This window comes from Panulirus ornatus, chromosome 73 (genome assembly GCF_036320965.1).
Source record: "Panulirus ornatus isolate Po-2019 chromosome 73, ASM3632096v1, whole genome shotgun sequence".
Classification (NCBI taxonomy): Eukaryota; Metazoa; Arthropoda; class Malacostraca; order Decapoda; family Palinuridae; genus Panulirus; species Panulirus ornatus.
In genome coordinates, this window is record NC_092296.1 from 8,296,237 (window position 1) to 8,321,553 (window position 25,317).

Below are 25,317 nucleotides of genomic sequence, written 5' to 3' on the forward strand. Positions count from 1 at the left end.
TAACCATAGATATTTAGATTTTTCCTGTATTTAACAGATATTCAGATTTTTCATGTATTTAAGTCTATTCATTGAGTTAAGAACTTCGCCAGGTAAGTCCTTTGTACATGGTTTAAAATACCATTTACAGAACCCATCAAAGAGGGGAAAATACTGTTCCACTGAGGTGAAATAAAAAAAGATTAATGCTATTTTTCAACTTCACACTACTTATAGAGCATAGATTTGTGCCTCAGTCATGTGTTATGTGTTGATGCATATATAATGAATACCTTCTCTGTTTTCTTTGTTCGATGATTATGTACTCCTTCATCATGTGATTTAACTCCAGTGTATTTTTTCATTGAATTGCTGAAGTTAAGTCTCGGACTTATGAATAGCTCAGCAATCTAGATAGTAATTGTTAGGAAGCTTGACTGTAGCTGATGCCAGATAAAAGTCTGTCATAAAATGTGTTGCAACTACAAGTTGAATTTAAACATCAAATACCTACTGAGATATATAGGTGTAAGCTTCAGTGATCCCTAATTCAGCAGAATATTCTCTTCCAACAAATAAAGGGTAAACTTTTGTCAGCAAAATGCTTTTTCTTGAGAAAAAGTGATTATACTGTTCTTAGAACACTGCAGATGCAATTAGCCATTTGCTTAGCTTTTCATGTAGCCACTGTAAAAGATTAACTAAAGATGTTGACAGAGAACAGTAAGACTGCTCTAGATAGAAAATTCAGTTGTTTCAGTTTAAAAAGATTAAATCGTAACATTTCTGATTGTGAACAAACTTTTGTAAGAGAATATTAACATTTCATGTTTGGCTAGTGCTGGTTTTGAGAAATTTATGGAAAATATAGATTATCTTTTAGTCTTCAAGTGTTCTTTTACTGATGATCGTGATTTTTTTAAGGAATATGCTTCATCTGTCTTGAACATTTGAACATGGAGAAGCTTGATTATATACAAATGAAATTAATGTGATATCTTAATTGTCAGTCTCTGGTATATTTTTTTCTTTATACCTGATTTATGTGAGATAAAAGAAATGAAATAATATGAATGAGAGGGGGTTTTGTTAAAGGTAGAAGATTTATATGCTACTGTGAAGCATATAAGGTACTCAGACTTCAAGGTGGCAGCTAGATTATGCAGTTGAATGAATTTATAATTACTGATGCCACATTTTAATTTGGAAATGTTTCATGATTAATTTATAAATTACTTTTTGTAGTACTAGACATAGGATCTCATTGTGTCCATGAAAGTAACTTTTCTCAATTTTTTTTTATGAATTGTACATATTCAGAAGATTTTTCATGAAAAATCAAACGGATGTAGTCAAAAATGTCTAATTTTTTATAAAATGAAGTATTGGCTGATGTTAAAACTGGAAATGCCATGTGAACTATGAGTATTTCAGTGGCCAATTACTGTTTGATGTGTCAGAACATGAAATGAAGCCTTCTAGAATTGCCCGGTGCTGGATTTTAATATACTTCAGGTAAGGTTTTTGTATTTTTTGTAATAGCAAATGTACCATGTTGATAAGGTTTGAAAAAAAACTAAACTTTTTGATGTTAGTCTGACAGGACAAACTGTAATTATTGATGGTAGTTACAGCCTGAAAGTGTTTTGATCAAGCCACTTGTATTGCTGTGCCTTGCAAAGTCATGTCACCACACAATTTTGATTACATCTGAAAGATGTAAAAACATTAGAATTACTAAAAACAAGTAATACCTTTTCTCAGACTAGGTGTAAAACATTAAACTTGTCTAATCTTCATGTTGCTGTAAGTTTGAAGATTTTCAGAATTGTTATATGTATTGCCAAATTTAAGAAAAACGACAATCCCTTCATTCTCATTGTGGCAACTTTTTAAGTGTTTCCTTATTGAATGGGTAAAAATAAGTAATTTTCCTTAATGTTACCATTCCTTTGTAAAGCACAAAACTAATATGATCTACATGTGACCAATCCCTTGCAAAAACCTGTTTTGGAAGGATGAATCATATTCAAGTGTATTAAGTTAATGCTCATGTGTAAAAGTAATAATACCAGCTGGCAAAACATTACATTAATGCATCAGCAGTAAGAATTCTTATATAGAACATCCATTGTGTATCATGCATAGTACATTTGATGTGAAAGAGCATGTTTATTCATTGTATACACATTTCTATAGAAAAAGTTTGTTATTCCAGGCTATCATCTTGGATGAATTCATCCCCCTCAACCCCTTTCCACAACTTAAAAAAGATGAATGATTTGTATGTATTTTTGAATGAGTGCTAAAACTGGTTAACCATTTTTATTTTCCATGTGTTTAAAAGTTTTAAAGTGTTAACATATACATAGACTGAGGGTAACACTTTCATTAAATTATTTTTTGCAGTAGGTAGACCATTTTAAGGACAGTGGCTGGAGAATCACATCAAGGATGCATTATTAAAGGTTGAAAAGTAGGATCATGTGTGGGACATGATGTTAATGTTCATGAACATTGAGTTAGATCATGTAAAGGATATGCCAGTAACACATTGTGATTACTGTGGATTAAGGTCATATTGGGGAGAGTGTTATCAGCTGTAAAGTTGGATCATGTGAGAAATGCAGTGTTTGTGGCAAGAAATATGGTCACGGAAGGATCATGTGAAGGACACTGCTTGCAGCTGTACAGTAGGGTCATGCTAAGGACATTAGCAGCTCTAGAATAGTGTCATGTGAGTGATCCATTATTAGCAACTGTAGAATAGGATCATGCTTGGGACTTTGTTAGCAATTGTAGAATAGGATCATGCAAAAGACTTTGTAAGCAAGAGTAGCATAGGATCATATGAAGTGCACATTGTTAGCAAAATTGCAGGATAGGATCATAAGATGCATGTAGTATTAGGGACTGTAGAACAGGATGATGAGGAAAGCATCATGTGCAGCTGGGATTATGAATGATATCATTTAATAACTGTAGAATAGGATCATGTCATGACATTAGTAACTTTAGGATCATTTTTAGGATATCATCATCATTTGTATGGATGGGTCCTGCAAGGGACACATTGTTAGCATCCCTAGAGTAGGAATATGGAGGGACTGTAGAGTGATGAGTGGAAGTTCATTTGAAGACCATTTAGATCAGATGGCTACATATTTCTGTAAAGCCTTTTAATTCTCTTGTCAAAATTATATGATGCACGTTAAATCAAGAGTATTTGACTTGAGTTTGTATGGTATAGCCAGTTAGAAAATAGCTTAGAAATAAGTGTTTCCAAGGAAAGGGGTTTTGAATAAACTGTAGTGCAAGTTTCATAGATGACCAATATATGGAAACAAAGTAAGTTTATAAATCAGTGTTAAAGTTTTGACAATTGGATGTTACAGTTTTCATGTAAGGTGAAAGTCTGGTAAAGCTTTTGTGCTGATACAGTATTCTTGACTATTGTTTACAAATATTGTGATAATAAAAAAAATCCGATCTGTGCCATGTTAAATGTTTGTTTCTTAACTGCATGAATATTGATGTATGAAATGCAGAAAATATTTTATATAAAGTTATTCCATAGTTCAATGTTTCTTTTTTTTATATGTATAAACTTAACTGTTAAAGACATATATTCATTTGTAAAGAAAATTAATAGTTTATTTACAAAATGCATTATGATAAATACTTTTCTTTAACCTTTATCAAAATTTTTTTGTGGTAGCACAGCACAGTAGCTGCATATGTTATAAAGGAATTACATATTAAAAAGAGATTTTTAGTACAGCAAACATATTGGAATATACACAGAAGTTATATTTCTATGGCTTTTTTCCATATATGCCCTTGCTGCCACAACATATTTTAAGAGATTTAAAAATTAGATATATTCTACTTAATAAAGGATAGTCATTCTTCATTCCATGTTAAGATATTAAAGAGCAGTCATTCTTCATTCCATGCTGATATATATTAGCCACTTAAAAACCTGACTTTTTTTCCTGTTTATCCCCACAGCAATGTAAATATGCTCAAAGTACAAAATATCCTTAGCAAAAAAAAATGTTTATCCCCACAGCAACATAAATATCATGATCAAAGTATAAATATCTTCATCATAGCACATGGTCTCACTTGCTTAACAGTATATTCTTCACCTTAGAGTTAACTGTCTACTCCAAACAACTTGTTTAACTTGATACTTGAGAATGGGCATAGCAGTTGATGGAAATGTAGGAGCTGAAGTGAAGCACAGGCACTCAGTTCTTTGCAATAAACACCTTTTCTTTACCATTGCAAGCTTTTTTTTTTTTTAAGGGGCTAAGATTAGTGAGGAAAGGGGCTAAGATTAGTGAAGGTAAGCATGTAAACTTGAAAATATAATGTGATGCCCTTCCGATGAGCATGGCACCTCAGATTCTTCCATGGTTACTTTCTGTGTAAATTCTTATGAAATTGAAGGGCGCCACAGAGGTGACTTTTGAGGAATTGGAAGAGCTTATCATTACACACTTAAAGCATAGAAGTGATTTAAAAAGGCTTTGATGATATATGATGACTGTGAATCAGTGATAACCGAAGGGAGGGCTATGAGAATTAGGGCTAATAGCCATTGGAGTCTGTGGATCTTGACTACATCAGTTGGAAGCATTCTCTCATATTTTCATTTAGAAGCTGAAAATTACCTGAATTTCAATGCTACAGTTGAAATATACCAATGATATCCTACCTTGTCATATGGCAAGTGTCAATAATTCACTTATTGCTCTTTATTGTCAGTTACAAAAGTGACTCCTGTGGTACCCTTGCACTTTATTTTTCACCAATAATAGTTCTCAACCCATGATGAGTGGCGCGTCTCCTTATGAAACCAACAAACAAGCAAATAGGTCAAACTGTGCCAGACTTAGCCAAAGACCACTTATGGTCTTTGGACTTGAGCTACATCATAATTAGACGGTCAATTCGTGTTGCGCATTCCCGGGTGAACGTGAGAGGGGAGTCTATTGCAGTCTGTGTGTGACTTTAATTGTAAGTAGGGAATAATTTATGTGAGATTCACTTTCATCCATTGAAACGTAGCTGATAGTGGTGATAATTGTGGTTCATATGTAAGTGACGGTGACTTTGAAATAACGAGCGATGAAGAGAGTTATGGATGGATTGGGGAAAGACATTTTTCTAATTGTACATAATGTAAGTGGTGAGTACTCTCTTCTTCACATGTAATATGTCACTTTGGTATAATGGGAAGGTTAGCAAATAATATGGCAATGCATGCAGTCTAACCTGCGCCTATTCACACGTTATTATAACAAAAAGTTTCTGATGTTAGTTAGGTCTTTCTAAGCTTAATCATATTACTATTTACCATAAAAGTAACTGAAATAATTTGTTTAAGTTCATAACACTAAACAGCTCAGGAGAAAGTGGATTGCCAAAAAACTATACTGATTTATTACGTCATATTTTTATATTAATATATTAATGTATATTAATATAAAATTTCCATTGATTCATTGATACCATATATTTGCGGAATAAGTTGAGAATAAGCGAGATAAAAGTAGTGAATGGGTTTTGTACCTATTATTTCAAAATGCTTCACTGAATTAGGGTCAAAAGATGAAAATGCTAGGCTAAATCTCTCAAGACATTTATGTTTGTCACACATTACAAATGGTTTCCTAAAGCGTCTTTATTTTTTCTAACTCAAACATAAGTGAAAATGCTTGGCCCTAAACTCTCTCGAGCGGTGCCATTTTAAGTCTCGTCTTGGGTGCTCATAAAGATAAAATATCTAAAATATTGTAACATCCTTCTGGCCACTTAGGTCCCCTCCCCCCTTTTATTTAATGACTCACTTCCATTTACTAACATGTCTAAATATATCTCCGTATTTCCATTCAATCAGTTCATGATGATATTCAAAGGTGAATGAGAGTTTGGCGTCTATTGCAAGGAAAGAGTAAGGCGCCAGCCCCACTCACCACAAGTCTGCACACCACAACGTGACAATGGCGCAGGCTGCGGTGAGTCGCCTATATAACAGACCAGTTGACCTTCTCCTCATGGCGCACACGCCTTCTCGTCCCGGGCCATGCACTGTCACGGAGCTGGCCTCATTGTGGGGCAACCAAGTCCAGCCTACTGAGGGCCTCGCCCTTACACGTTAGTTGGACACCACTGGTTCGTCCCGATGGGCCAAGGTACGTGCCTGAATACCCAACTGGTCGTTTTCAGGGTCGTTCCTGTGTCTCGTGGCCTACAGGACGAATAGGTCATTACCAATAGGTCAGATACCTGTGGGATACAAGCTTATGGCTTCAGTCACAGGTCCAAAGACCTCTCGGGTGTAGTAACGCCTCCTGATGAGACAAGAGACCCGTGTATACGTATTCAGGGTTAATAGGAAAGAGTAATGTAAAAAAGAGGGATTAAGGGAGGCGCGTCTTGAGTGTACAACCCCCATATACAACATTGCAAGTACTTCATCACAATCACAGATACAAATATACAAATACAAAAAAAAATATGCATATGTGTAATGGTCTCTGAAACCCATTAACAAACAACTGTAATATTTTAACGTGTTAGGCTTCCCGGTAAAAAATCAGGCTTCTCAGTAATGTTAAATTCAACCCTGACACTTCAACACAGTGTTGTGAAACAACAGCTTCTGGACCACTTAGGAAGCGCGCTATAATAGAGCAATCCAACAGTTGTCATAGCTATAATTAACAGGTTCAGTTCATGTAGGCCCGCGTTTGGTTCATAATCAATTTTTCACTTTTCTTAAAACAGAACTAAATTCATGACGTCCCATATTTGACCCTTGGTGACTAAATTACATACACTTACACACACACACACACACACACACACACATATATATATATATATATATATATATATATATATATATATATATATATATATATATATATATATATATTACATAACTCCTGTACCCTTTGGTGGGGCTCACACAGCTCCAAGGCTGCGCTGTAATCAGTATCTGGGAAATGTTGGATTCCTTTAGTGAGAAAGTCCTCGGCAACTTGTAATCCTTCCAACTACGAACGTTGGTACACCCTCACCGACCCGTGGTGTGAACACACACTCTCATATATATATATATATATATATATATATATATATATATATATATATATATATATATATATACCTTACTGTTTCTTGCCTTGACGAGGGAGCGTCAGAAACACAATGGTTTCATCGCATGCATACATTTCTCCAACTGTCATGTACAGTTCACCGACACCGGAGCCTACCACCCAGAACCACAGACAGCGAGGCTTACCGTGACCACATCACTACATCCCCTGGCTCAGCCGGCTGACTAAACGTCGCCCCCTACATACCACAGCGATTCTATTATTTCTATCCCACGCGCACCTCACGAACTCCGGTTTTATGTTCAAGCGTTTGTATTCTAAATCCTCCTTCACTTGATCCTTTCATCTTTGATATCCTCTTCTCTTCAAATACGCACATCTTATATTCTTCCCTTTTGTAATGACCGATAATGTACGAGCAAAACATGTTCAAACCAACAGCCATCTCGGATGAACAGAACCTAACGGGTCATGGGAAAAGGAACAAAATAATATGAACGAGTGTTTTGGAGACATGACTTTTAAATCAGTCTTTCTTCACTCGTCCTCTCACCGTATCCGATCCATTTCATCCAACCCTGGTCAACTCTTGCACCAAACTGTGCCTACGACTACTGCTCTTACAGTCATTCCTTTACATGATCAACCCCGCCTCAGACCACATCACATCCTCACACATTTCATCTCGCAAGACGTCCACCTTCTTCCTCTCCTTTGCATTCAAAGCCCATTACTTACAACCACAGAACACTGTCGGAACCTATATACCTTCAGACTCACCCGGCTCTCCTCCCTCCACACACCATCGGAATCTCACAACCTTTTGACTCTCTACAGACCCCCATGATTCCCTGAAGCAATCTTACTTCTTTCATCTCCTTCCCATTTGAAACTTACGCTCAAACCATCCTGTCTCATCTCCCGCTCGGTGCCCAAGCATTTCGCCTACCGCATATCTCATGAAGTTCACAACAGCCAACAACCTCTTCTTAACACTCCTGTTAGTTACCATATAATCCAATAATACCTGCTGACTCCCTGAGTCTATTCACTAACGTATACTTAGGTATGACATTTTTTTTTCCTCTCCGAGTATTCCCACCCGCCATTCTCTTTCAACGCACGATGAACTCATCATTTTCATGTACGCAAGGGAACCCATCTCCACCTCAATTATACCCTGAGATACCACATCATCTATTCTCCCACTTAGATCCTCTTGTATCAAGGTCAAATCCTTTTCATCAAAGGTCTCATAGGACTCAACTCATCCGAAACAACACTCCTTAAACACAGTCACCCTCTTCTCGTAGCCGACATCTCTAACCTCCTATAGACACTCTTTTTCTCATCTGTAACACAGACTCATAAACTCCCTCATCAAAATTACCACGCCCTCTTTACCTCTCGTCTCACACTCATCCCTACACCCAGAACTTCCATCTATGCTCCTCCAGTTATGCATAGCACTTACCTCTCCTCCTCTTCTCGTCTTAGTTACACCCATTCACAGTCAGACGTTCCAGACTGACCGTGCAGGGAAGAAACTCCTCGCTCTTATTTTCGAAGGTGAAAATGCGAGGGGAGGATTTCCAGCCCTGGAACTTCTGTTCCTCTTAGCCGCCTCTACCGATACGCAAGAGAGAAGTTGGTAGACTTTTTACTCCTCTAGCCCCAGTGATATATATATATATATATATATATATATATATATATATATATATATATATATATATATATATATATATATATATATATAGGTGTTCCTTAGCTCTCAGTGGAAGTGGTAAGAGCGAACGATCAGTCATCTTCGAGAAGGCTGTGTCATCGTCAGGGGACAGAAAAGAGTACAATATCTTAAAAGGTCAACGTATGTCTGTTTGTATTTGTATACGAGAAGCATCACAAGAGGCTGGAAGATTGTCTGGGAGGAGGAGGAGGAGGAGAAGGAGGCAGCGTTGTTCACAAGGTTAACATGACGGGTTAGCCCTGAGCGCGGGAGAGAGAAGGCAACAAAGGCAGGACCGACACCGCTGTCAAGCCACACTCCACCGCTCCCCACTGTCTTGTTTCTACGTTGCCTCTCTCTCTCTCTCTCTCTCTCTCTCTCTCTCTCTCTCTCTCTCTCTCTCTCTCTCTCTCTCTCTCTCTCTCTCTCTCTGTGAATGACTGACTCCACGTATGTCCTGGTTATGTATAATCTGTGTTTTGTTGGCCTATTCGTGTGGTTAGTCTATAGTGGACAGGGAATGACTGAAGCCCCGTCTTTTATACTCTTATCACAAAACATTTTTAAGTTCTGTATATTGTATTGCTATTATTGAATTCATCCTTTTGATCTAATGAATTACTTTCATGATGACTTCTTTAGATTTTTTTTCTTTCTAACATTCCATGTTATGGCCTCTGCATCTCACGAACACCAGTTCTTTCATCGACATGTGCACATGACTGTGTGCAGGTGTATGCACACTGACATGTGTTTGTGTGTGTGTGTGTGTGTGTGTGTGTGTGTGTGTGTTGTTGTTGTTGTTGTTGTCGTTGTTTTTAGTAATCATACATGTAAAGAGTAAAGTTCGGGAGGTACATCTCGACCAAATCCAAACAGGTAAGGATGAACAATTTGCGTTTTCTGTGAGGCAGGTGTTGGGGGTGTGTGGTGGGGAGGGCTGCTGCTGTCCTACCTGGGGACTTGATCAAAGCCGGGGCCCGTGAGACTGGTACCTGCTGGCAATGCTAACAACTGCACTATTCATGCAGAGAGAGAGAGAGAGAGAGAGAGAGAGAGAGAGAGAGAGAGAGAGAGAGAGAGAGAGAGAGAGAGAGAGAGAGAGAGAGAGAGGACGAAGGCTAGGCTTTTGCCATGAAGCAGCCTGAAGCGTTGCTCTCACTGTTTGTCGATTTTTTTTTTCATCTAAATATTGTTGCTCTGTTGCCACTTGCCCATCTTGGGATTAACGTATATATTTCTTCACTTGTTTGCCTGTCTTTCTGAAGGTTTCTGAGCTCACTCATTGTTGGTGTTTTATTACAGTTGTCAAAAACACTGATGAATACCTTAAGCTAATTCATCTTTTATAATTTCTTTTATAATTTTGTTTATTGCCTTTTTTTTTTTTTTTAGGCATTTCAGGTTTAGGAAGATTGGATGGTGTCAGTCACTCAGTAACTTTGTTCTCTCCGTTTCTGATGTCATTGCAATTGAGAAGTGTTCGTGTACAGCTGACACTATTGCATCTGGAAACTGTTTTTTTTTTCTTTTGCTTCATATTTTTTTCTTTGTGTGTTTGCATGTCGTATCCTATTGCATACGAATTTTTACATTCAGGTGGCCCCCTCATCTTTTCAACCATAACATTCTATTTTCAAATATCCAATGTTGTCTTCATTTACTTTGTTCTAATGTCAACATTGTCTCACTTATCCTTTGACTTCTCTCGCTGTTGCTTGTTGCGTCCTCTGTTTGACCAGTTCCTTCCCACGTAAAAAAACTAAACTTGTAATCATATCTCCCGTTATCTTCAACCCTGGGAAGTATGTAACTGCTATCCTCTCTCCCTCGAACTTAATTTCCTTACTTCAGGGTGTGTGTGTGTGTGTGGTGTGTGTGTGTGTGTTGCTTTCTGCTGTTCCTCCTCTGATGAACTTGTCACTCTATTAGGAGTGCAAAACAGTTGTTATATACTGTTTGTCTTCATCTAACTCATGGTTAAACACTCTTGAATGTCTGATTCATTTATATGAAGGCCATTTCTAAGAGGGCCAAGAAGTCCCGTCATTCTCTTTTTCTCTTCTGTGGTGCAAATCTTAACCTTGCCTCATCTTCATTAACTTTGAAAGTGTTCGAGACTGAAGAATCTGTCTCATGAGATTGCTGCTGCACTCATGTAGTCTCTCCGTTTCTCACTTCTAGCAGCGTCCACAAACATATTCAGATACAGTTCACGTCACTCTGAGACGGTAATCGTCTCGATTAGGATTAGAAGAGGAACCAAAATTGAACCCTGTGGGATGTCACTGGATACGAAAAAGAAAATAAGAATGCACCTCTAATGTGTTGTGAGTCCATGTTTTGCTTGTTTTTATTACTCATCTCGTGTGTACGAGCATTAAATGTGCTCTGGCAGTTTAAGAAGTCAACACAACTATTTTTTTTTGTAACCTACGGGGAATGTGCGCACTATCTTGGGAGTCTCAATATTTCAGTGTGTGTAATTTCATCTCCAGTATCATTATGACACGAATGTCCAGCACATCTTCCACCACGCCCTGTCTACACTTCCGTGATGAGGGAGGATTAGCGTGCGACAGTGTGTTTGTGTAATTAGGGAAGAGGATATATGACTTGTGTTGCTCCATCTCTTTACCTTGTATATGCGAACCATATTGTAGTCTTGTGTATACACCCTCACACCTGCCTAAGCCAGGTACTTCTTCATCGACCAACCCTCGAGGAGAAGAAACTGTGGGCCGACTGCCGTGCCCTGGACTCGAATCCGGGCGGGCCCGTGCGCGCGTCATTGCGAGACCCTAAACTACTGCACCTCAGCCACCCGCTTACATAAATGGATGAGTGCGCGAGTGTTTCACTGAACTAAGTGCAAAAACGCAGGTTCCTCTTCTTTCCCCAGCAGAAAACAGTGGCGTAGGGAGCGCCTCAAACCTCAAATTAAAGTCTTGTTGATGACTGCAATACAGTGGGTCACACAACCAGCGGGACACGAGTGGCCAAATGTGGCTGGGCGGCGTGTGTGTGTGTGTGTGTGTGTGTGTGGTGAGAGACGTGACTGGCGGGTATTCCCGTAATTTCATAGCCACCGGGCACCCTTACGTGTCTCCTCCCACCCGCCGCGGGACGTCAGTGTGCACTTGGCAGTGAAGGGGTGAGGTTGCACGCCTCTCTCGGTAACCGGTTCCCTTAATTGGATAGTGTAACACTGTGTGAACCCTGCTCCAGGCCGCACCATAATACTTGCAAGGTATTAGATGCAGCGCCACACACACACACAGGAAAGTTATCGGAAAATCCCATCGGCCCGGGTTACTAGCAACAAGGAAATGGTTTCATTCCTTTAGTTTATGATAAAACCTACAGATTGGAAATCACTGTCAGTGTTTTGACATTTTATTTACATGAGCAGGTGACTTATTTCAGTGGTCAGTGACCCCCGACCTGTAAAGTTCCATCACAAGTGGTGTGAAACCTGTTCCCTCGGAGTGTGTTCAGTCTACTGTTTCGAACCACCGTGAAAGTCGAACTAGTGTATCTGTCACTCGAAGTTTTATCGCAATTCATGATGAACATTACGGAGAATTCGCTTAGGTTAAGAAGCATTTGAGTTCCTTTAAACTTAAGTTCCATGTTTCTAGGTCTGGTGTTACTCTTGTTTTTTGTTCTTTCAAGGTTACTTTGGTCTGTTTTTTTGTGAGGCAGATCAGAGCTGTACCGCGTTTTCAAGGTGTGGTCTTGACCAGCGAATTAAAAAGAGTCAGTATAGTCTATTGTTTTGTCAAATTTATTTCTTATATTGAACCTTAAAGTGAACTTGGATTACAGACTTACAGTTCATAGCTGAATATAACCAATTCCTCTTTGAATCTGTGGGTGCATTTACATCAAACATCCTATATAACATAATTAGCTTTTACTGTATCGGGTATTTCCTTAATACATTTCATATTTGTCCCTTCAAATGACGTTTGTGACAGGCTGAATGTTATTTTAGTACATGTTATGATTCTTGGTCATGCTTCATTTTCATTTCATCGTTCGACCTTGAATCAAGATAATTGATATACATTGTTTGAAAGGACTGGACCCATCAAAATTCCCAGGGGGACCTGGGAAGAATGGAGACAATTTTTATCTGTATCCAGCTCAGTTTACCTTTTTTATTTATGATGACCACTTCCAGCCACTCAGTGGACTAGCATTAGCATATATTCTATATTATATCGGGTTTGAAATCACACTTATGAACAAAGAACACCAACCAAACCCTCACTGTGTCCTGATGGTAACATTTATTCACTTATTCTTATCCTTCTGTGGACGATTGGGATATCGAAGATGGATCACAAATTAAGAACTCAATATAGGACATTCCGGCCACCGTGCTATAACCTTCCCCTTAGTACATATACCTCTTCAATTAATATGGCCCCCAAAAAACTTGGACTATTCTGATAATTCTAAAGTTTACGAGCATATCCATATGAAGAATTTCTTCGCAACTCCTATTCAGTTATGAATCATAAGTTATACAAACATTTATTTGACATGAGCACAAATGGAATGTTTACAAGTGTATGAAATACAATAACATAAGGAAAATAACACTGAAATGAACTATATGTCACTCTTACGGTAATTAGGTGTATTTTATATGTTTTAGAACGTGTATATTTCCCCTTATTGTACATTAATTCAAACACTATTTTTCCCTTATCTTTAGCTAAAGCCTTGCCCACTTGTAAGGTATATATTGTAGTGGGCCAGGGACAAAAAGTATAAGGAGCGTTACACACTTTTCATACAATATACAACAATGAAACTATGCAGGAAACATACAAATTACGCACGAAACTTAAACAAATGAATAAACTAAGTAGGAAACTGACACAAATTAAAAAAAATCACTTGGTTGATACTTACAGTTAGTTGAACCTTACTAGCAATCATTTCAATTTCATGCTACATTAGGTTGTATTTTAAGGTTTGGTTTTATCTGATTAGCTTTATCAAAACTTTGTTTTAGATGCATTACAACGTTCCATGATAGAAATCTTTGTAAAGCATGATATGGAGCTTTATGATTTATCATACGTATTAAAGAAACTAATGATAGTATATCCAAGAAGACATGAGAGAGTAAAAATAAGTAATACACATCTTTCATTATACCTCGTGGTTACCATCCAACGGTAGATTACACGCCACACTTGTAGTGTATAAGACCCTCACTTAACCTCCCTAGCTGTCAGTAAATACCTTAATTTTCAATAATGTGGTTGAAACATGCTACTCAACCCTGTTGGAAATGCACCGCCAACGTGGCGCCGTTTGTTACCAAACGGACGACACAGCGAGACGTCCAGCACAGAGTATTATCTTTGCTATGAATGTGTCTGACTAGATAAAGTTCGGGAGATTTTATAATACATTTAGATGTTTTACGAGTGTCTTACCCACACACACGTACGTACATTACTCTCATGCCTTCCCTAATATGTTTAACTCTTGTTTTAAGTAATATCGTGAAAGATAATGGACTTGCAACCGTTTTCTCTGAACAACACGTTTTAATAGGAAATTAACATTTCCTAACAAAATCATTAATAGATCAAAGTTAATAAAGATGCAGAGCTAAGTTGATGAATATGTTAAATAAGACCCAACAGGGAGAGAGGAAGAGTGAATAATTGTGTGCACAACTCTAATATCCATTTTGATAACATAGATTTACACTGAAAAAAATAAAAATTCATAAGTTCACACTAACGTATAATTGTAAGTGATGTTTGAATACTAAAAAGAATATAGCCAATTGTCCATTCATCACTTAGTCCTTCATTCAATTTCAAATGTGTTGTTATAATTATGATAACATGTCCATTGCAATACACAATCGACTGACCCATGCGATAAGTAACGACAGACTACCTGGGCAGCTTGTAGTAGACCTGTGGTAGACAATAAAAGGTCATAGTGTAGGGCCGACAGGTGAACAAGGTCGACCCAACTACATTAATAACACAATGGCCTTCTGTTGTCCAATGATGACTTATCTAATATATACATATATTAACATGATCCATTTATACAGTGTGAAAAATGAAGCTGGCAACACCACTGTAACATACCTTACGAGAATATGGAAGACGTGCGCAGAGAATAGGTAAAAATCTTATGAGCCAGATTGAAGCTCAACCGGGTTGAAAATGTTAGCCTGTGCTCTCTTGTTCAATCCGCTTTATACATTATTATCTATATTTTTATTTATCAATATGTATTTATGGTAAGAAATTATTTTTGATAAATCTAGATAATTGTCTTGAGAAGATTGATCATAACTGACATATATAACTTCCTTGAAGTATACTAATTTGTTACTTAATAATCCGGTTCCAAAATGTACACAACTGGAGGCCGTGACTGAGCTCACACGTGAAAACTGACCAATCAGGACACAGGGTAGAATTTTTGTCATGTTACCATCCGCCAATCAGAGCACACAATAAGACTATCCATAGTTACTGATAACCAATCAGGGTGGAATGGAACTCTGTGAATACTGATAGCCAATCAGAAGGGAGAGATATCAGCTGAGTAGAGTGATGTCAACAAATAAAGGCTACGAGAGGAGTAGTGAGCGAGGCAAGGGAGGAAAGGTCGACATTACAGCGGTAATGGAGACCTCGGGCAGCTAAAGACGCTCAAAGTAGCGACGATTTCACCCAGATTCAGGACTCTAGGACCTCTAGAGATCCTCCTAGTGATAATTACCATTATAATTCACAAAGGACAAGTGGGCGACGAGGGAATTTCTGCCGTGACCACTCAAGGACTTAGGAGAACCACTTGGTGACAACTGCTTCCATTATTAAGACCACTGAGATGTCATAGGAAAATTTTGAACAACAAGTGTATCTAAAAGTCCCCCAAGGAGTTGTACAGTGTAGTAGACGAGGGTTGATGCGTGTGTGTGTGTGTATTGTCTGGAGTACTTCTTATATATGTCTAGCTGATGGTAATCGGGTCTTGGGCATCAAGAGAGCGTCTATCTACTGACTTTTAAGAGACTCGCAGCCATCAAGGGAACCAGTTCATAACCATTGCATTCAGTAGAGTTTAATGATTCCTGGGCATCAAGAAAACCACTGAGGACGAACTTCCACAGTCTTCAAGGACTTACAAGCCAAAATAATCTGTAAATTGCATCCTCCATTAACTCAAAGGATTCTTGGACATTAAGAGAAGGTTATTATAGCTTTCACCAGTTTTAAAGAACCCCATTGACACTAAGAGAACCTCAGCATAACTGTAGTTACCGCACCTATAGGACTTCATATATACAAGAAATCTTTCAGTAACTTTTTTTTTTGTCCCAAGAACATCACTAACCTTAAGTGAATATAACTAAAGATGGTGCATTAAGATAAGAAGTAGTAAGTTACTAGAAGAAGTGGATGATACTAAACTGATTCGTTATGTAAACTGCTCTGCGAATGCTTGAAATGAGTGAACTTTGCTGGTGATACATTACCTGGAGTTCCCACATAGGCAGCCAGGGTGAATGGATGAGTCTGGACCAAGTTCACTGTGCTAGAACATTGTTTCCTGCACTTTTAAAACAAAGGTTTAGACTTCTCTTGATAAAGGATCACAGAGTGGAGGCCTCTTTAACAATTTTAAAAAGATTAAATGATAATGTGGGTTTGTTTGTTGTAGAGTTAAGGGTTCATTTTTACTTTGGCTCACCACCATATTTACTTGAAATAAGTTGATAGTGGGGAGAACTATGATCATAAAAGAATGTTGGATTAGTCAACAAGGTAAACACTTCTTGAAATCAACAGGACTCATAGAAATGTAATCTGACTTTCTTGATAAAATTTGACTCTTTTTAGCAGTCAAATTTTGCCCTTTTTCCCATGTTTGTGAATATCAGTTAGTCTTATGTTTACAATAGATTTAGCGCACTGTATGTGTTTACATACTGTTTTGTGAAATATTTTGGATTAGTTAACAAGGTAAAACACTTTTTCTAATAAACAGAATTCATAAAAGCCTTATCTGACTTTTCGTAAATGCAAACCTTATGTGACTTTTCTTAGCATTCAAATTTTACCTTATGTCTAATGTTCATAGAATATTGTGATAGTCATATAAATACATTTTTGTATACTGTATGTGTTTGCAATCAGTTTTTGTGCATAGTGTGATACACTTTGTCCTAGCATAATCATGGGAAAATTCCTGTTAAGAGGCACATCAAAAGTAAGAATACCTTTGATTTCATTTTGCAGTGCTGTTTTGTTGCATAGAGAAAATGACAAGGCTAACAGAGCAGGATTTGAAGTATTATTTTTTTGCACTAGTACTGAATAAGTTGATAGCGGGGAGGGTTATGAAGATGAGAGAAGATGTGTAATTAAGGTAAAAGTAGGTGTACATATGTCTCTTATGTGGCACTTTCAGAAAAAAAGGAAAAAAAACGATCATCAATAATCATTAGCATTATCTACAAAATAGATAAAACTAATGTAAAATTTTGCTTAAACATTTCATAAGTACAGTATTTTTAAGTAGACTTTTTCATTCATTCTTCTTCAGCTTGTGACATGAAGGTTACATTATTGTGAGATAACAATGAAGTGGAGAAGATCTGGCGGTGACCAGGCTGCACTTTGACAATCCCTAAGATATTAGTAAAGTGAGGTGTCCTGTGTTAATGAGGACCTGGATGATATCACCATCTAATGCCCTAATTGGTAGGACATCTCTGCCTCACCTTGTGATCTTCCTTTTCCCTGCCATCTTCCTTCCCATCTTATTTTTCTTTCTCTCTTCCTCTACCCTTGCCACTTACTACTCACGTTCATCTGGCTTCCTCATCACCCCCCTTCTTTACTTTTACTCGTTCTCCATCATCAGAGTCATTCCCTTATTCTTGTTTGTACCCCTTCACCCATCCTGACCTTCCATTAGAGTCTGTACTTATTTTCCCTTATTTTCTGTCCCTCTCACTGCACCCATACTACCTCTTTCCTACACTTTTTCCAAACCCGCCCATCCTCCCTCCTTTTGTTCATTCTGCCACTTCTTTACACCCATTTTGCTGCATCTTGTTATATCTTTCTTTCCTCCTGCCCTTCCCTCTTTGCTCATCCTCCTCCTCGATTCCCCTCTTCTCCAGCAGTGCATCATGACGGTCACCTATACGCATGAAGTTGCCGACTGTCGGGGCTTTGGCAACTTTTGGAGGCTCCTTTTCAGGTATGTTATTGTGTCCTCTGTGTATATATTTGTGAGTGGCATTGTGCTTTTGTGAAATATACAATAAAAGCTTCACAGAATTTTTGCATTGATTTTTATGTTGTGGTCTTTGGCTTTAAGGTATAGTAATTTTGGGTTATTTAATATTTAGCACAGAAGATAGAGAATAAAATACATGATGCTTAATAAAGATGCCTTTGTATTAAGATCTATTAAACAGTAATAATCCATCTTGTAATGTCATTCTGAGTTGAGGGCTTATCTTTTGCTGTCATCCTCAGGTGACGCTGTGTTATTTCAAGGTGTTTGGTGTTAACTTTTAGGATCATCATCAAGTGTTAGTAATGACTCAGTATTATCATCAGGTGTTAGTGTTAACTCTCCTCTGCATTATAAGATGTTTATGTTAACTCTTAGTACTATCATTAGATGTTAATGTTAACTCTAGTACTATCATTAGATGTTAGTGTTAACTCTTGCTTACATATGAGGTGTTAATTTTAACTCATAATGTAAGTATCATGTATTAATGTGTTAGTGTTAACTCCCAGTATCACTTCCAGATGTTAGTTTTAACTCTTTGCATTACTACCAGGTGTTAGTGTTAACTCTTTTAATAGTAAATCTTTTTACTTGCTCCTGATTGTGTCAGGAGCGGATGGAAAATTTAACTAATCTTTGCCATTAGATCATAGGGCTAGCATTTTGTCTCATCAACATATGGCAGTGTTAACTCACACAGTTCTTCTAGGAGTCACTGTTAATTCTCTCTCAGAATGGCATTGTAAAGGCCTTTTTTGAACAGATGGTGATGTAATTTCCCATTGTCATTGGTAGTTGATGATAATGCTCAGCTTTGTTAACATATGGTGTTTTTAACTCTCATTAGTTCATATCTCTTAAGTATTAGTTCATATCTGTTCTAATACTCTTGGAATTCACATCTCTAACCGCATATGCTCGCCTGTCCACACTTTGGTTATGTTTTATATCTGAGGACAGATCTCGGCCATTACTTGCTGTTTGGTCAGTAGATACTTACTAATGGGTACTCAGCATTCCACTTGCAGTAGGTCACCCTAACCTTCATTTCACTTCTCAGAGGCAAACTTTGTAATAAGTTATTATCTATCCTTCTTGTGTGCAGATTGTATTTTTAACTTGTTGTGTCATAGTGAGATGGTGTTGATACTTAGATTTAGTGGTGCTAACAGTATCTGTTTTAAGTTTAGTTTTGGGTGTAAACTCTCAGTGTTCTAGTGTGTGTGTGTGTGTGTACTTTAATAATCAGATAGCAGCACTAACTTCCCAGTTTCTTAGACTGGTAATACTGTTGATGTCAAATGACACTTAGCCGTAATAATTATTATCACTGACAGGTGGAGGGGCAGTGTTTATAAGCTGGTGTGGCTGGACTTGGTGTTATACACCCTTCTCTACTACATGTGCTCTGCTGTCTACAGGCTGATGCTAGATGAGGAGGGCAAAAGGTGAGAAAAACTGACATAAATAATGTTTTTTGTGGTAAACCATATGTGCATGTGAATGTCTAATATTTCTATGCCTGACTGCCTGTAACTTGAAAGTACACAAAGCTTTACATGTTTCATTTATTTCTTTGGAATGCTCTGAGGATATATTGCTTCTGTCTTTACATTTGAGAATGTTTAAGTGCTATTAACAACCAATGATATTTATGTCAACCTTTAAAAATGTGTGAAAACTCTGGTAAAGACTTTTTGTTAACATACTCATTAAATGTATGTGGTGTTTATGAGAATTCACAAGAGATATACCATCAGTTACATGTGCAAGGCTTTCTGTCACCTTTAAGAACAAATACCATTATGACATTGCTTCTAGGTCAGTTGACAAAGTGGTAGTGCATGGTGCTATAAGTGTAATAAATTTTGGTGAACTTTGTATTTTCATAGCTTATGTGAGAAATCGTACACATCAAATATACAAAGTTATGTGTAATGTACTGAAACTACATCTCGCTCTCCACAACCAGTCCCCACAGATCTTTTCATGGCTTACCCCGGATGCTTCACATGCACTGGTTCAGTCCTTTAACAGCATATCAATAAATTCAACATTTGAAATTACACTGTGAATGTTTTGATCTCTGCTATTGAGTCTTTATTTCTCAAAGGTATGGAAGTGGTTGATTCCCCATGTTCCACCCTCTTTAGCCATCTGTTGGATTGGGAGAAGGTATATGATATAGTGACTAGAAAAGTTTCCAGGTGGATGAGTAAGATAATCAAACTGATCATGAAAACTTGAGTATAAAGTAAATGTAGAAAGAAATAGATAAGATGTTTGATACATACAGATGTAAGAGATTATGAAAAATTATACATCTACATGACCAATATTTAAGTTTATATTTTTTTTAATATATTTTTGTAGCAGAATGGTTCGGTTGTTTTTTAAAACAGGAATGTAAAAAATTCAGCTTACTATTATTTGAAGTGAGTGCTCAAATTACAGAGGTATAAGTTTGTTGAGTATTCCTGGTAAATTATATGGGAGGGTATTGATTGAGAGGGTGAAGGCATGTACAGAGCATCAGATTGGGGAAGAGCAGTGTGGTTTCAGAAGTGGTAGAGGATGTGTGGATCAGGTGTTTGCTTTGAAGAATGTATGTGAGAAATACTTAGAAAAGCAAATGGATTTGTATGTAGCATTTATGGATCTGGAGAAGGCATATGATAGAGTTGATAGAGATGCTCTGTGGAAGGTATTAAGAATATATGGTGTGGGAGGCAAGTTGTTAGAAGCAGTGAAAAGTTTTTATCGAGGATGTAAGGCATGTGTACGTGTAGGAAGAGAGGAAAGTGATTGGTTCTCAGTGAATGTAGGTTTGCGGCAGGGGTGTGTGATGTCTCCATGGTTGTTTAATTTGTTTATGGATGGGGTTGTTAGGGAGGTGAATGCAAGAGTTTTGGAAAGAGGGGCAAGTATGAAGTCTGTTGTGGATGAGAGAGCTTGGGAAGTGAGTCAGTTGTTGTTCGCTGATGATACAGCGCTGGTGGCTGATTCATGTGAGAAACTGCAGAAGCTGGTGACTGAGTTTGGTAAAGTGTGTGAAGAAGAAAGTTAAGAGTAAATGTGAATAAGAGCAAGGTTATTAGGTACAGTAGGGTTGAGGGTCAAGTCAATTGGGAGGTGAGTTTGAATGGAGAAAAACTGGAGGAAGTGAAGTGTTTTAGATATCTGGGAGTGGATCTGGCAGCGGATGGAACCATGGAAGCGGAAGTGGATCATAGGGTGGGGGAGGGGGCGAAAATTCTGGGATCCTTGAAGAATGTGTGGAAGTTGAGAACATTATCTCGGAAAGCAAAAATGGGTATGTTTGAAGGAATAGTGGTTCCAACAATGTTGTATGGTTGCGAGGCGTGGGCTATGGATAGAGTTGTGCACAGGAGGATGGATGTGCTGGAAATGAGATGTTTGAGGACAATGTGTGGTGTGAGGTGGTTTGATCGAGTAAGTAACGTAAGGGTAAGAGAGATGTGTGGAAATAAGAAGAGCGTGGTTGAGAGAGCAGAAGAGGGTGTTTTGAAATGGTTTGGGCACATGGAGAGAATGAGTGAGGAAAGATTGACCAAGAGGATATATGTGTTGGAGGTGGAGGGAACGAGGAGAAGAGGGAGACCAAATTGGAGGTGGAAAGATGGAGTGAAAAAGATTTTGTGTGATCAGGGCCTGAACATGCAGGAGGGTGAAAGGAGGGCAAGGAATAGAGTGAATTGGAGCGATGTGGTATACTGGGGTTGACGTGCTGTCAGTGGATTGAATCAAGGCATGTGAAGCGTCTGGGGTAAACCATGGAAGGCTGTGTAGGTATGTATATTTGCGTGTGTGGACGTGTGTATATACATGTGTATGGGGGTGGGTTGGGCCATTTCTTTCGTCTGTTTCCTTGCACTACCTCGCAAACGCGGGAGACAGCGACAAAAAAAAAAAAAAGAATTATTTGAAGTGATGATGGTGTGTTTTTAAACAGATCACCAAAATTTTTCACTTAGATTTGTAGTGATGAAGAATAGTTAAAGTGAATTGTGTCTTTTGATATAGACACCTTGCATCTCCATTGCATGTTAGGAACATCATAGATGATGGGAGGTATTAAAAAACATAAAACATAATTTTTTAATTTTTTATTTTTATTTGTTTTTTAGCTGAGACGACATGGGTAGTTGAGTCCCTAATCAAAGCCACTCCATTAACACTATATATGTTAGTGCTAGGAAAAGGCAAAAAAGGCCACATTCATTCACATTCAGTCTCTAGCTGTCATGTGTAATGCTCCAAAACCACAGCTCCCTTTCCATATCCAGGTCCACAAAACTTTCCTTGATTTACCCCAGATGCTTCACATGCCCTGGTTCAAATCCATTGACAGCACGTTGACCCCAGTATACCACATCGTTCCAATTCACTCTGTTCCTTGCACGCCTTTCACCCTCTTGGATGTTCAGGCCTTGATCGCTCAAAATCTTTATCACTCCATCCTTCCACCTCCAATTTTAGTCTCCAAAGGAGATATGATACTGTTTTGCTGAGTACTTTCTTCTTTTTCACTATGACAAATGCAAGCATTGAGTACCTTATTCCTTCCTATACCACAGTTTTATCAGTTAGGAAGCTTTATTCATCACTAATCCAGCTGTCTTCTTAACGTTTATATAAATGTATTTGAACTGTCACGAATAAATAATAGTCTGTCATCAAGAACCACTACATTTTCTGAATACTAATTTATTGTTATTACTGTAGTCATGAAGTCTCCATCTGTAGCATCACTGTAGCTTTAGTTTACCTCTACAGAACATTTGAAAAGGTGTCCCTGTACTGCCATTACTTCAGTGACCTGATTCCTGTGTCTTTTGTGCTGGGCTTCTACGTTAGCATCGTCATAAAGCGGTGGTGGGAGCAGTATATGTCACTACCATGGCCTGACTCCCTTGCTCTCTTCATATCCACTTCTATCCATGGTCATGTAAGTTTTTCTAGCCATGTCTACTCATCACATCTATCCATCAAGCCATCTGTATCCTTTACTCATTTACCTGCATTAGGATCAGTGAATTTTTTCTTTTTTTTTTTAGCTGACTCTAATTTTCTGTCTGTAATTTCATCCATAGCCACATGAATCTTGCTTGCTATATTGTATCAAATTGTCACAGCCCACAGTGATATATCAAATCTAATTTTCATATCCCTCAATTGAATACACTAATTGCAGCCTCGTATCAAGTACTTGTCTCATATTAACACAAATTCACATTTATGTGTCAAAGTGTGTAGTATTTACCTCTTGTTTGCCTGTTATATCCTCTTGTTAAACACCCATCATATCCTTCTTTTATATCCAGTTACCATAGCCACCTCCATTTACTGTCAAATCAGCCCATTGTGTTTGCTTTTCACATTCATCTTCAGATTCCTGTCAGACATAAATCTGACCTGCACCCTCCCTTAACCCTGAATGTTTATCCATTCCTACTCAACAAAGCTTGAACTTCTCAGTTGCTCTTTGAAAGACTGTTATTGTATGTGATATCAAGCTTTTACTTCTATGTTGTTATGGCAGGATCTTACACTTAAACCCTTTTGTGAACATCTGTAATACTGTTGTTCTCTAGGCTCAGTCTCAAAAGTAACGTAATTGGTTTTCCTGTTGTTAGTTTTGCCCTCTTCAAGAAAACTGCTGGTATTCCTTCTTGGAGTTGCTTAGTTCCTTTTGTTATTTAACTGTAAGTTTTTGAACATTTATGGAAACATTATCATTAAACAGATATGTACTTGGTTGTCTATACTATGTACTAATTATATATTATATTGATCTCTAGGTATCATGGTATTCTTGTATATGTAGGTATATGTATTCTTGTGGAGTTTTTCATACATTCCACAACTGTAAAGGATCCAGTCTCAGATTTGTGTTCTTTGTTTTCCTCACATATGAGTATGATACTGTTGGTTTCTTTTCCTTACTACATATATTCTCTTATTTTGTTTTTTGTACTTTTCCATGTGATTCCAGAGATTCTTTGTCAGTATTTATTTTTTCAGGCCCTCATATTATCTCAGTTAATAACCGCTATTGTTTTTCTCAATTCTCTTCTGTTCATCCAGTGTTCTCTAATGATTAATGGCTTTCTTCTAAAATGTTCTGGTTTGATATATTTTTCTTTGATTTGGTTTGTGTGAAATGTTCCATAACATTCATTAAGACATGGTCCAAAGTATTATTGTCTCTTGTTGACACCGTTTATTTGTACCAATTTAGACTCTCAGCACAATTATATCACTCATTATTTCCATTTGCTGGCTCACTAGTCATTGTTTATATGTAAATGTACAACCTTAGTCCATTCGTTGTTCTTATATATATTGAAAATGTTAGTGTCCAGGTCGTAATTTACGAACTAGTGGTTCAATTTGTATAAGCTTTTCATAACATCTTATGCTTTTATGAATGTTTCATTATATTCCCATAGCTCAGGAGGGGCAAAGGTGTGCTCAGGATAGAGTGAATTGTAATGATGTGGCATACTGTGCTTGACACACTACCAGTGTACTAGACCAGGCATGTGAAGAGTCCAGGGTAAAGCATGGTAAGGTCTGTGGGGCCTGATTGTGGATAGAGAGCTGTAGTTTCGGTGCATTATGCATGACAGCTAGAGAATGGATGTCAGTGGATGAGGCCTTTCTTTGTTTGTTCCTGGTGCTACATTGCTAACATGAGAAACAGCAATCAAGTATGAAAAACAGTTATGAAAATACATATTTTCATACTTGATCACTATTTTGTGTTAGAGGTAGTGCCAGGAGCAGATAAAGAAGAGCTGCATCTGCTCCCATCTATTCTCTAGCTGTCATGTTTTATGCACCAAAACTACAGCTCCCTAACCACAAACAGGCCCCACAGATCTTTCTATGGTTTATCCAGGATGCTTCACATGCCCTGGCTCAATCCATTGATGTCATATCTACCCCAGTAGACCATATTGTTCCAATTCACTCTATCCCATGCATGCCTTTCAACCTCCTACATGTTCAGGCTCTGATCGCTCATAATTTTTTCACTCCATCCTTCCATACCCTATTTGGTATTCCCACTCTCCTTGTTCCCCGCACTTCTGACAAATATACCCTCTTTGTCAGACTTTCCTCACTCATTCTTTCCAT

At 37.8% G+C, this 25,317-nt stretch overlaps 1 protein-coding gene across 9 annotated transcripts in view; it reads left to right on the plus strand.

Moving 5' to 3' along the window:
• Positions 1–11,972: 11,972 nt before the first annotated feature.
• LOC139748271 (bestrophin-4-like) overlaps positions 11,973–25,317 on the plus strand; it is a 37,800-nt gene continuing 24,455 nt past the window's right edge. Inside the window, exons 1-4 of one of the 9 annotated variants that reach the window (XM_071661239.1) lie at positions 11,973–12,091; positions 18,032–18,111; positions 19,491–19,601; positions 22,951–23,122. In XM_071661239.1, coding sequence (XP_071517340.1) covers positions 18,041–18,111; positions 19,491–19,601; positions 22,951–23,122 — 354 coding nt within the window. In that variant the 5' untranslated portion in view covers positions 11,973–12,091; positions 18,032–18,040. Of the gene's footprint in view, positions 12,092–15,462; positions 18,112–19,487; positions 19,602–22,950; positions 23,123–25,317 lie in introns of those variants that run through there. The other 8 variants (XM_071661235.1, XM_071661236.1, XM_071661234.1 and 5 more) reach the window with 8 other exon arrangements.